Raw genomic sequence first — 12,300 nt, 5'->3', positions numbered from 1 at the left:
TTAGAAGCCAGTTAAAATACCCTCATTTCTAATTTTTTGGGATCGATAGTTATACATGTTGTTTTTTGAGATATGTCATCATGTTTTTAGCAATGGTGCAATTTAGCTGAGCTGACACAATGAAGTTGGATGATATGGTATAGGTATGTGTTGCCGGTGATTATACGAGTGATTTTGCAAGAAGAGTAGGTCTTACAAATAGATTACTTAGCAAAAATATAATTAAATTAGTATGATTTTAGAAATTAACCAACGTTAAGGCCCGTGTCGTAAGCCTAGTGAACGGTATATAATCCGAGTTTTTGAGAAAATCATCAGAAAAAATAACATCAAACATTTTCTTTGAATTTTTTTTATGCATGGCCAGATTAATAAATCTATTTTTATTAACACTAGCTGTCATGTCTAACTTCCAAGAGGAGATATGTTATTTAATTATTTATTTATTATTTTTGAGAATAAATCTCACTTTTTGCCCCTGATAAATCTACCCAGCAAGCTCCTTTGAAGAAACATGACTCACATCATTAATAACATTATTACCAGGAGCGGTTGCGATGCGTATCTTAATATGCAACATGTAATATAGGAGTAGTAAGGATCTTACCAGAACTTAGAAAACCTAATTAAGAATAAAAACATACTAAAATCAAAGAAATAAAAAACTTAGATTTGAAAAAACAACAGTTATAATCACTTAACCTAACCAGAACTCGAAAAGGTATAAATCCTTGCTCAGATCTAGTACCTTTCTATAATAATGATTGTCATAAAAAATTAAATTGGCTATGAATAATATTTGTAATTTTATAAAGACTATAAAAGCAAACGAGACGGATTGAAAATTGATTGATGTTGTAGCTTTAAAGTTGTCATTTCAAAATCGGGATAAGGGTGGTCGCCAATATCTCCCATCCGGACCAAGTGCACGCGATGCCTCAAAAGTACCTACAAGAAAGAAAAAAACAGGAATCAATATTAGTGAAAAAATAATTGAATTATTAGTGAGGTAAAGAAAATCAGGGTAGATGATATATCAATTCCTGGAAGTCTTTTCTTTTTGGGTTATTTTGTTTTTGGTACTCAGATTTTGTCCAATTTTTGAGTTTGGTCTAACATTTGTCCAGCTTGGCATTTGGTACTTGGAAAAGACGTTGACCAGCGTTGACTCAGTTATATTTTGACTTCTGTTAAGGAATTAATAAATGGTTTTTAAAAAAATGGAAAAATGGTAATTATTACAAGAGTTTACTATCATAGCCTTCACTTTCCTAATATTTCCATTGGATCCAACGGATTTGATAAACCTATTTCCTAACTCTTTCTTTTCTTCTCTTCTCTTTTCTTATTCCGCTTCCCACAGATAAAACTCCCATGGATGAAAGATTAAACCCTTCACTAAAATCGTGAACCAAGTTATTGAAATTGTTAAGAATCTTAAGATCTTCCATAAAGCTCAAAGGAAAAACTAACAGGGAAGATCTTCATGGGGTAAAGAGGAGACGGTGATTTCTGCTTCTGCTGCTGTTGATGAAAGGAGATAGTGGTGGTTGATTAAGATGTAATTCGAGATGTTAAAAGAGGGGTTTTGAGTTTGATGTTATGTTCTTGAATAATTGATGGAAATTTACAGGTTCAGGCCTGATTTGAGATCGATTTCATATCTCTGATAGCAACAGTGAAACTAGGGTTTGAGTAGGAGGAATTTAGGGCGTGCTAAAGCTTCTTCTGATGAAATTAAGAGTGAAATATGGAGCTACAGTGCTTCAATGTTAGGCTTTGTGAAGCAGAATGGTGAGAGATGCTGTCGTAACAGATTGGGTTGTGTCAAAGCCTAGAGAAGAAATACAGGAAGGGTTTTCGTGTGAGAAGTAGAGCAGCAACAAGGGAAGGAAACAATTTGATTTCGAGATAGAGATGGATTGATTTCTGGGATTTCTGGGGGTATGATGTAGTGTTAATTAAGCAATAGATGTTGATTCATCAACAATATTTCGGTGGAGTTAAGTTCTTCTTCTCGAATCTGTGCGTGAGTTCTAGACGATACTGTTGATTCAAGATATCGACAGTTGTGATGGGGGAAAACATAAAAGCAGTGATTGTTGTATGCAGATGTTGTTGTTTGTTTTGCTGATGTTGAAGAACGGAATGGGCTCGATCTGAGGTGTTTGGGATTGTTTGCTCGATCTGGGAATTAAGTATAGATGGAGTTTCTCGACTGAGAAACAAACTGAGCAGTAAGGGATTCAGATGGTACGGGTATTGGTTGTTTTGTGATTATGCAGCCAAGGTGCTTGGTTATCTGGCAAAGGTGTTGTGGTCGGTACTGAATAGGGCTTGGATTTGGTAGAATTAACTTAGAGATGGGATTTGATTGAGGTGAGAAGAATTGTTGTTGCTGTCGATTGAAGTGATAAATGGAAGAGATTAATGAAGGGCTTGATTGAGGTGATGTTGCTGCTATTAGAGTTGGAGAGGTGTTGTTACAGAAGATGATGCTCGACGGTGGCTGCGGTGGTGATGTATTTAGAGAAAGAAGAGAAGATGAGTTTGATGTAATAGAAATGTTAATAAAGTGATGGGTATAATTGTAATCTGATTTCATAATTTAATTATATATATATTTATTAATAATTTATACACAGAAATCAAGATTTAACCTGGTCAACGTGAGTCAACATTATTTCAAGTACCAAACACCAAGCTGGACAAATGTTAGACCAAACTCAAAAGCTAGACAAAACCTAAGTACCAATAACAAAATAACCCATAAGAATTGAAAAATTAGAAATCAAAACTAAGAACTCAGAGGTTTTACCTTGGGAAGCATGTAGAGCTGCTTCAGCCTCTCCTTTGGACCAGAAGCGCACTTCTGCATAAGTGATCGCATAAATCGGTGTCATATAAACATGTGCAACATTGTAGTCCTTAAAAAATTCATACATATCTTCAGCAGTGTTGTTATTAAAATTTCTTATTTCGAGACACCAAGTGGCTGTATTATAACTCCCCGGAAAAGAAGTTGCCATGGTCCGTGAAGAAGAAAGTGATAAGATCTATAGGATTCTAATAGAATAGAGAAGTTATTCACTGAATAACTAAACCCTAGAATGAACTTGTGTATATATAGAAAACATAACTTGAGTCCAAAACAAATACCACAATTAAGAAAACATATACTAATTCCTAAAATAACTAGATTCTTGGTATTCCATGTTTTATAAGGAGATAAAAGAATAATATAACACTTAAAGAATGATCGTAATTCTCCTAGAATTTTCTTAAAATCTCAAGTCGTGGCTAGTAAACCCAGCAGAAGACCACGATCCCCACCTGATGAGATAAGTCCCCAGTTCATCCAATTCCTGCAGTTCCTCCCACCTCCCTCAACTCTCCTCTTTCTTCGATTATGGTTGCTATAAAAACATTTTCTAAAATTAGATCTTCTGATTTTGATTTTCTGAAATTAGGGTTTTTTTAAGTAGTAATTCTATATGTATGAATCAACCTAATTTCATTCCAGCTTCAGTTTTTTTACTGCTGTAGAATTTATATCTTCTTTAATTTGAACCGTTTTATGATATCGGGTCAGATTTGGAAGAAGGAAATCCATCAATTTCTTCATTCTCTGCAAGACATCATCGATTTTATCTGCACAAGCTGGTAAGAAATTTAATTTCTTTCTCCTTGATTTCCTACTGCGATTGTCATATATTTTGAGTTTCTTTTAGGTCAAAGTTCAATTTTTGTTTTGAAATTCTACTGTTCTTGCTTTGTAATATCAAATATACTAGGTTTGTGTTTAGAATTGTATTTCTATTTCAAGTGTAATTGCAAAACCCAGTATGCATGTCTTTCTAGGTTTGTCAAATACTATTTTTGGTTGTTCCTTAAGACTGTTGTTGCATCCTTACTCTTCTTTGTTGTATTTTTTACTTTGTATGCTTGTTTAAACATCGAATTTGTTGTATGTAGCCTCTATTCTAACTTAAGCACGAAGTATACCTTTCTGGAATAATGTCTTTCATCTATCAGCTTTATCTCCATGACTCCAATAAACTGTCAAATCAAATGTAGATGGTAAAATCAAAATTTCTGAATAGCACACGTCAGAAGTATTCTCGTAAAGACATGTGTAGTAATTTCTAAGTACTCTTTGATGAAGCAATGGTTTTTGAATTAGAGGGTCAAATAGGAGACTTTTACAGTTTTACTACTCCGATAAATTTGTAGTTATGTGATTAGTAGTTCATAATCTGAAAAGTTTCTCATCTGGGATAGCACCAACTGGTATTACAATACACTTACACCCAATGTTTTGTGGTTATCACATTATATGAAGTTCAGCACTAGACCGAGTCTCTCACGTGATTGACTTGTTTTCTATATCCTGACAGAGAGTTTGCAGATTTTACTGTTTAAATAAAGATAGTTTGAGGTAGTATTGTGTTCCTACAATTTGGTACTATCATTTGAGGCGTACCCTCAAGAGCCTCAACTTATCCCATTTCATTAGGTTTTACTGTAACAGGCTAGCAGTAACAAGTTTGTCTAGAAATGAATGTGCCATGTTACATATTAACTGGTTATCTCAGCATCAACTAGATAAAACACAATAGGAACTTTCTACTTTTTTCTGAGCACCAATATCCGTATGAATTCAATGGCATGTTTCTTTAAATCTGCAAGCAAAATTTGTTCTCCTTCCTTATGAAACATGATGTTTGAGTGTAGGTTGTTGGCTTAAATATCAGGAGTTTATGATAATTGGTTTTCTGTTTGGGATTCTCCCTCTATAAAAAAAGGAAAAAACATGGACAAGTGTACTATTTGCGGGGCTTTAAGGTGGAAGATAGTGAGACATAAATAGTGCACTTGCCACAGTTACTTGTTCTTTGGTTCTCAAGCTTGTGAAATATCACAGAGCACTTTCCTTGGTACTATTTATTCTTTATTCTTATAGTACAACAAAGTTTATTTTCTTCACTTATATTTCTTCGTAACGTTATGTTTTGATATACTGGCTTGGTTTTAACATACTAAGATGTGTTCACCTAGTATAGAAATTTCACATGTGATATTTTTAATTTAAACGTGTCATGATATGTGCCTTAAGTAAAATGCAGTATGTTGATGTTTGGCATTAAAATGACCTGATACTATAGTGAGATGAGTATAGCAGTGATACTATGCACAACGTTACCTGAAATAATAAGTCTATAACTGCGCCCTGTTGTGTTATTGACCACAACTTTCTCAAGCTAATGTTAAATTAACATGTTCTGTATGTTACTGACCCGTTGCCTTGTCGATGAGGTGATAAGTCATTGTTATGACCTGTCGTGTTATTGACCTTTTGCCGTGTTAGTTGTTCACCATATTTAAGGGGAGGAGAGCATGTTTGTCTGAATACTAATATCCCTTAGAAAATTTTCAAATTTGACCCATTCTGCAAATTTCAGGTCTTCTTGGAGTTCACTCATTCTTCTAAGTGGTTGTTGCTGTTGTTACTTTGCTGCTGTACGTTCAAGGTAAACGTTACATGAAAGTGGAATCTGTTTTGCGATTGTAGTGTTTTGTATGAGCTGGAAACTAGTGCAGGACAGCTTCATTGGTAGTTTGATACTTATGGACAAGTTGAATTTTGGTTTTGCAGAATTCATCAGTATTTTCTGATAGAATGAAGGTTTTAGGGTAATTTGATTAACTACTTTACATGTGATGTGGTCTTGATGCTCTATTATAATACATGTGACGTGGTCTTGATGCTCTATTATAAACTTGCAATACACAGAACTGATAAGGTTTTCACAATTTTATTTCTCATATAGATTAGTAGCTTGAATTCATGACTAATACTTCAATTTTACTTAGAGATGGAATGTTTACCATTTAGCTTCATCATCAGTAACTACTAAGGCTGTTACGAATCATCTCTTGTTCGATTGTGTAAGCTTATATGCTGAAAAGGCATCAAATTTCTGTATGTTATTGGTGGCTAGCTAATATGTTATAATCTCGTACCCGTAGGACCAGAGCTAGAAAATATGATGCTGGATAAACTTATTACTTAGTGTCCATATCATATGTTTGGGTAACGTGAGAATCTTAATGTTTGAGCTTGATTATTTTGATCAGTAGGATAGGACCAGGTCAGTGGTTAATAGGTTAGAAGTTAGGATGAAGCCAGGTTTTGAAATTATTTGAGTTTCTTATGGACTGAGTAGACATATATTATCAATGCAGACTCACCTTGGCTACATTGCTCGCTGACTTCTTTATATCTTTTCCTTCTTGGGTTTCTTATGGACTGAATTGACATATATTATCAATGCAGGTTCACCTTGGCTACATTGCTCGCTGACTTCTTTATATCTTCTCCTTCTCTAGAGTATGAGGAAAGGTTGAATGCATTCCTAGATTAATTTCTTATTATGTGTTTTTTATCCACACGCTGTGTGATCTTTTTATTTTGTTATGATGTGCTTACTTGTTGTTTGTAGTTCTTGCAGGAAATATGGATGAAAACCCACAACCTCCGGCAGTAAAGAAAGTAAGAGGAGGGGCTAAGTTGAACTTCCTTAATAAGCTGAAAAAGGGTGAGAAAGTATCACTGGAATTTTGCCGGGGCGCACCAGTTGGACTGAACGCAAATAAGATCTCGGCTTACTGTGGAAAGCTGGCACTAAATGGAGAAAACTACCCTTTTGACATTCCAGACTGGTCTGGTATGCCCCATAAGGAAGAAAAGCTTGAAGAAGCCATTGAAGAGTTGAAGGTTGAGAAAATAATATATTAAATTATTTAATTGAATAAGATTGCTAAATTTTAACTGATGAATGTTGTAGAATATTTTTCATTATTCTGATGAGATCAACTTTTGGGTGGAGGAGAAAATCCATGAAAAATGGAAGGCAAGCAAACGTAACATGAGGTTGGAACATTTCGATGAGAAGAAGACTGATGCACAAAACCGAGCTAGTTGTCCAGACAAAACTCAGTGGGCAAATATGTTGATATATTGGCGTTCACCTGAATTCAAGGTGAGAATGTTTACAAATTTATCGTTTATGAGTTTATATGTTAAATAGTGACTTCTAACTTCTGAACGTTGAATAACATAGAAAAAGAGTGAGAATGGCAAAGCAAGTAGAAAGTGTTTGGTTGTGCCTCATCATGGTGGTATTAAGTCATTCGTGAACCACGCGATAGAGGTAACGACTAATATGAATCGGTATTGATAGTTAATGTTTATGTAGATCTTGACATACTATGTATGAACAGATAGAAGAGACAACACAAAAGAAAGCAAGTCGAGCGGCTGTGTATCAGAAAACCTATAGAGTCAAAGAAGGGAAAACTCCCAACCCTATATCTGAAGCAAATCGCGTAAGGCTTTTTAATACGTTAATTTGTATGCTGTTAGAATTAGTAAAATTGTTGCAACTTGTTCTCACTTTAACTTTGCATATTATAACTGCAGGCTCAAGTGGAAGCCTTGGAGAGGAAAAATTTAGAAGAGAATGGTTCAGATAATGATGTTTCAATCTTAGAACTCACTTCTCATGACCAGCTGAAAGGAGACAAGTATTCTAAAATCATGGGAGCTGAGAAACCAGGTCGGATTCGTGGTGTTGGTTCAGCAATTAAAGTAACCAAGCTTATAGGGGAATCTTCTTCAATTGTTGTCCAAAACAACGAGGAAAATGCTGTATTAAGAGATGAAATTAAGAAACTGAAGGAGGATCAGGTTCATATGCAGAACGACATGGAAAGAACGTCTTGAGATGAAGAAAACTGTAGATGAGATAAAAAAGGCTAACGAGGAATCATAGAAAAAAATAGATGCCATTTTGCTACTGTTTGCTGGTCGGGTATGTATTAGCATATCCATAAATTTTTTGGCAGTGTATTATCTAGATTCTTAAAGATTTCTTGGGCATGTATGAGGATATCCGCAAATATTTGTTTGCAGTCACAAGCTTTCTCAATTGCATTTTGTTTTGTAGAGGGACCTCCCACATCCAGAGCCATAGAGTTATGATCTTACTAGACGAATCTGAGGTAATGTTTTCTGCTTTATTAGTCTATTCATATGATTACAGTTGCTTATAAACCTCTAAACATGTTCCCCTTGCTGCAACATATTAGAAAGACGACGGCATAATTGTTAAGTTAGACTCTGGATTAACATCATGGACTATAGTGATATTTGCAGACACATTCTTTATTTTAGCTGTAACGACACACATATAGCATTATCGTTAGCCAATAGCTTGCCAACCAACTTAGTATTTGCGTACACCAATGGATGATGTATATTCATATTGAATTATTAGGACATTTGGAAATGGGTGTACTGGTTTCAGACTACTCTGAATTTCTTGTTCTTTTTTCTGCCATGGATTGATTTATGGGTAACTAGCTGTATCGGCTTAAATGTTTGATGGATATTTGTACTTGTTTGGATCCATGTGTATGTGAGAGATTATAGTTGGATGAATGGTTGTTCCTATGATTCTTCTGCATCTTCTTAAATTAGGCAATTAAGCCTCTGTAAATGTTGTATACATGGATATTTTCTTCTGTCATTTGTCATTGATATCAGATTTGATGTCTACATTTTGTAGGTTAATTTCATTGAAAGATATTATGTTCAAGATGCTGGAAGATATTTGATAGTTAACTTTGGAAGTAAGAAATCCATCTGTGATAATTTAAGTATTTTGTTTTCATTCACTTTAGAGTTTTCCTGAAACTTGAATCAGGCTCTATTTGCTTTCTTATATCAGACCAAAAATCGTATAGTATTAAGTTTTTATTTGCTTTGGAACGTAATGAATCAGAGAAACATGTAGAACTTGTGTTTTTTAACGAATACATTGACTTTCTGAAATTGTTGTAAAGTAAATAGTCTTGTTATTTTAGTGGGTAGCAGTAAAAACTGGCGACAATCAGTTTTTAAATAGCTACAGTGAAATCCAGCTACATAAAATGATCTTGGAGCACCTATGCATGAAAACCGTGGCTAATAATCCCACACATGTGCCATCCAACTAGTTATTAGCCACGACGGAACCCGTGGTAAATGATCATACATTATTAGCCACTTAATAAAAACCGTGGCAACGGTCGTGGCAAACAGTTTTAGCCACAGGATGTCACGAGGAGGCTGTCGTGGCAAGTGATCTTTTGCCACGGATTTTTGGTCAACTGCCACGGTTTTTTGGCGTGACTAAAACTAGTATTGTAGTAGTGAACATTGTAAATCAATATCCAAACAGGAATGGTCTTTATCTCTGTAATTAAGTTTTCAAGCAAAGGTGTCCAGGGTCTAACCACAAACAGTTTTCCTAAAATGTAGAAAGATCCAAAATATACTGCTACTGCTTTATCTTCCATATTCAAGAATTCTAAGAAGAAAGCATTGCTTTAATGGATAGTAATTTTTACCTCTGCTTCCATCTTCGAAGTATTGGCAATTGCAAATTGAACTTCCGAGAAGGAGCGTCTTTTTCCAATGAAGTAGCCAACAACCAATTTCTCACAGTCTCTAGTTACTTCTTTTAGAATTTCAGAAGAGATTGAGACCATCTCCTTGCCTTCAATCAAATTAGAAGGTTGATTATCTAATGAACAATCTTCACTGATCTTATTTGGCAGAAGAACAGAAGACCAATTCATCTCTTTGTCACCTCCATTAAAACTCAATTTTCCAAAACTAGGGTTTGAGTTCTTACCTCCACTTTTACCATAAGAATCATTTAAAGGTGGGCAATCAGATAAACCCAACCTTGTTGCGACCTCTGTTGATGATCTTTGATCCCTATTTCTCTGTGAAGAACTTGAATCAAGCTGAGATGCAGTCGCCACGTCGGAGAAAAACGCAAGATGGAGAACTAAAAAAATTGCCAAAAAAATCTCTGCCACGTCATCGCAGTTTCTCTTTCTTCACAAAGTTTTTGTTTTTTATGTACCAAAATTTTACATAAAAAACGGAAAACACCAGCTAAGACTGATTACTCTAGGCGCAAAAGGGAAAATAAAATGATGCAATAGTAATAAAGTGTCGGTTAAGAAAAAATATAATTTATATGTGCGAAAACAATTATATGAAAGGGCACTCAAGCTATTTTTGCACAAGATCATCTGAATGTGGGAGCACATTAGTTTGAGATGGCTTCCATTACAAAGGACCTAAATATCAACTACTTTTGTCTATTTGATTTTTTCTCTCTCATATTTTAGTACTTCACCCAATGACAAAAACCTATCTAGTTTTGGAACTAGTTTAGAAATATATTAGGCTTAGTCCTATGGTTGCTAATCTAGCAGTTAGATTAGTAGTTTACGTCTGATAGGACTATCTCCTAAGTCCTATAAGAGTGGTAATCTAGCAGCTAGATTAGTAGTCCACGTCAGTCCAACATTTTAAATCTCAACCGTCAGATCAAAAAATAAATCACCCGGCACTGAACCATTAAACGAAAAAGTAACTTTTTTAGCGTCGAATCATTCAACGCTTCAATCTTGCTGCAAGTTCAATTGCGAGCACATATTAAAAAAGACAACTAGTGTTAGTAAATAGACCATTCTTTTTTTTTGAACTGCAACACTTTTCTGCTAATATAAAACTTAGTCTTAAAAACCAAAATTTCCGGGTAACCTTTCTTCTTTCACTAGTTTGCAAAATGTCAAGTTCAGTTCGTGAATCGATAACTAATTTCAATATTTCAACAGTAGTCCCCACCCAATCAAAGCATCTGGATCGGCCACTGATTCGGACTTTGAAAAGTTTTCATTTTCAATAGTTTGAAATTTTGTCTCTCATTCACATGTCTCTCCGTCATCTGCATACACAAGTTCGAACCGACCACCATCATCACGGGCGTCTACACTTTCATACGGGCATGGGCAGGGACAGCCCCACGAAGGATAAATTTTCTTTTAAGGTCCGGGCTAGAAGCCTTGATCGAGTAAAAAAAAAAAACTTGGCTTGTGGACTGGGAAGGCTACCCGGCCTAAAGCCCCCTTTAGCCCAGCTATAGGTCCGTCCCTGGGCATGGGTCTTTATATAAAACAAGGGAGGGAACAGGTAAATTTTATAGACTGTTGTAGGAATACGTGTGGATGACCACATGTCAAGCACCTCTCTTATCCTTGGACACATGTCATGCACCTCTCTTCTTATAAACACATGTAATATCACCTCACATGCAAGCTAACTTATGTAATAGATAGAGTTATCTCCCTCTTGTATTTATATGAGAATAGTTAATGAATAAAACTCACTTATTTTCTTTCTCCTCAACTTTGTTTCCATTATATTTGTCTCCCATTTCCAACATACTTAAACACGTTATCAACACTTTGCCTACCCATTTTGAATTTACAAAATTGGTTAAAAAGACCAAAATCAATAATTCCTGGGTGAAAATGACATTTAGATTTAGATACTGTTTAAATGGCCAAAATTTTAAAAGTGGCCAGGATGTAACCAGTTTCATCGTTCTCATTTTCAAATATTTTTTCTTATTTTTAATTTACACAGGATGTATCCAGTTTCATCCTTGCTATGTTTTAAATTTAAGCTAGGATGAATCCATTTTCATCCTTGCTATTTTTTTTGTCAATTTCACCCGAACTATTTTTTACTCGTCCATTTGAACCGTGATTAAAAAATATTTGGACAAATGACCCATTTTCCGTTTTGAGTTTCAATCCTTCAAACACAAAACAAAAGAAAGTTGTTGGCTTCATTCTCAAAACAAGTAGGATTTTTCCAAAAGAAGGTATAACTTAACTACTTTTTCTATTATCATGTACCCATTTACTCTTATTGAAAGTGATATATTTGTCTCATCTATCAAATGACATGATAATATTAGCTTCTACTCTTTATTTTAGTTACACCAAAAAGTTAAAAGAAAATAATCCATTTGATTTTACTAGTTGATTTCAACTTGATAGTGATAGCTTATTTGTTTCTTAATGATCACATGTTGTCTTCTAACATGAAAGTGACATTTTTATCTCTAGTTTAATTAATTAAAATCATCATGTGATACACAAAATGGTTTGTTTTACTTATACAAAAAAAGAAGAAGGGGGCCATCTGATTTTGTTTCAAACTCCCCATGTGATGTTGTACTTTCTCTTTCATTTTTTTTGAAAATAAAGTAAGTAAATAAATAAATACATGTATGACCATTGAAAGATATCATATCATTCTACTTGTTAGCAAATGTATTATACCCATGATGCATATGTATGTATGTTAATTATTTTCATTTAAGCTAT

The 12,300-nt window shown here is 34.6% G+C and overlaps 2 protein-coding genes across 6 annotated transcripts; one reads left to right on the top strand and one right to left on the bottom strand.

Annotated features, from left to right (window-relative positions):
* Positions 1 to 816: 816 nt before the first annotated feature.
* Positions 817 to 10,010, bottom strand: LOC113324731. The gene is made up of 4 exons (XM_026573021.1): positions 9,454 to 10,010; positions 4,006 to 4,059; positions 2,819 to 2,872; positions 817 to 948 (listed from the first exon to the last, which is right to left on the bottom strand). The coding sequence occupies exons 1-4, from the start codon at positions 9,682 to 9,684 to the stop codon at positions 817 to 819; spliced, it is 471 nt and encodes a 156-aa protein (XP_026428806.1). The 5' UTR covers positions 9,685 to 10,010.
* On the top strand, positions 3,187 to 8,920 carry LOC113323543. 5 transcript variants are annotated; one of them, XM_026571856.1, is made up of 11 exons: positions 3,187 to 3,663; positions 4,735 to 4,937; positions 5,463 to 5,531; positions 6,338 to 6,403; positions 6,504 to 6,778; positions 6,849 to 7,043; positions 7,125 to 7,214; positions 7,285 to 7,389; positions 7,484 to 7,874; positions 8,010 to 8,064; positions 8,631 to 8,920. In XM_026571856.1, exons 4-9 carry the CDS (start codon positions 6,394 to 6,396, stop codon positions 7,784 to 7,786), a joined length of 978 nt encoding a protein of 325 aa, XP_026427641.1. In that variant the 5' UTR covers positions 3,187 to 3,663; positions 4,735 to 4,937; positions 5,463 to 5,531; positions 6,338 to 6,393; the 3' UTR covers positions 7,787 to 7,874; positions 8,010 to 8,064; positions 8,631 to 8,920. The 5 variants fall into 5 exon arrangements, with proteins under 5 accessions (XP_026427641.1, XP_026427642.1, XP_026427640.1 ...); XM_026571857.1 differs by lacking the exon at positions 4,735 to 4,937 and having other exon boundaries at positions 6,513 to 6,778; XM_026571855.1 differs by lacking the exon at positions 4,735 to 4,937.
* Positions 10,011 to 12,300: the final 2,290 nt, after the last annotated feature.

The sequence above is a fragment of the Papaver somniferum genome, chromosome 11 (assembly GCF_003573695.1).
Source record: "Papaver somniferum cultivar HN1 chromosome 11, ASM357369v1, whole genome shotgun sequence".
In the NCBI taxonomy this organism is placed as follows: domain Eukaryota; kingdom Viridiplantae; phylum Streptophyta; class Magnoliopsida; order Ranunculales; family Papaveraceae; genus Papaver; species Papaver somniferum.
This window is presented reverse-complemented; position numbering and strand designations above follow the sequence as displayed.

Excerpts from the sequence above, each read along its gene's own strand:
- LOC113323543 (XM_026571855.1), top strand. Across the intron at positions 6,779-6,848 it reads AAGCCATTGAAGAGTTGAAG|AATATTTTTCATTATTCTGA; the intron begins GTTGAGAAAATA and ends TGAATGTTGTAG. Across the intron at positions 7,044-7,124 it reads GGCGTTCACCTGAATTCAAG|AAAAAGAGTGAGAATGGCAA; the intron begins GTGAGAATGTTT and ends TGAATAACATAG.
- LOC113324731 (XM_026573021.1), bottom strand. The coding sequence starts at position 9,684 with ATGAATTGGTCTTCTGTTCTTCTGCCAAATAAGATCAGTGAAGATTGT. Across the intron at positions 4,060-9,453 it reads CTTCGAAGATGGAAGCAGAG|TTTATTGGAGTCATGGAGAT; the intron begins GTAAAAATTACT and ends TTGATTTGACAG. Across the intron at positions 949-2,818 it reads AGCTCTACATGCTTCCCAAG|GTACTTTTGAGGCATCGCGT; the intron begins GTAAAACCTCTG and ends TCTTTCTTGTAG.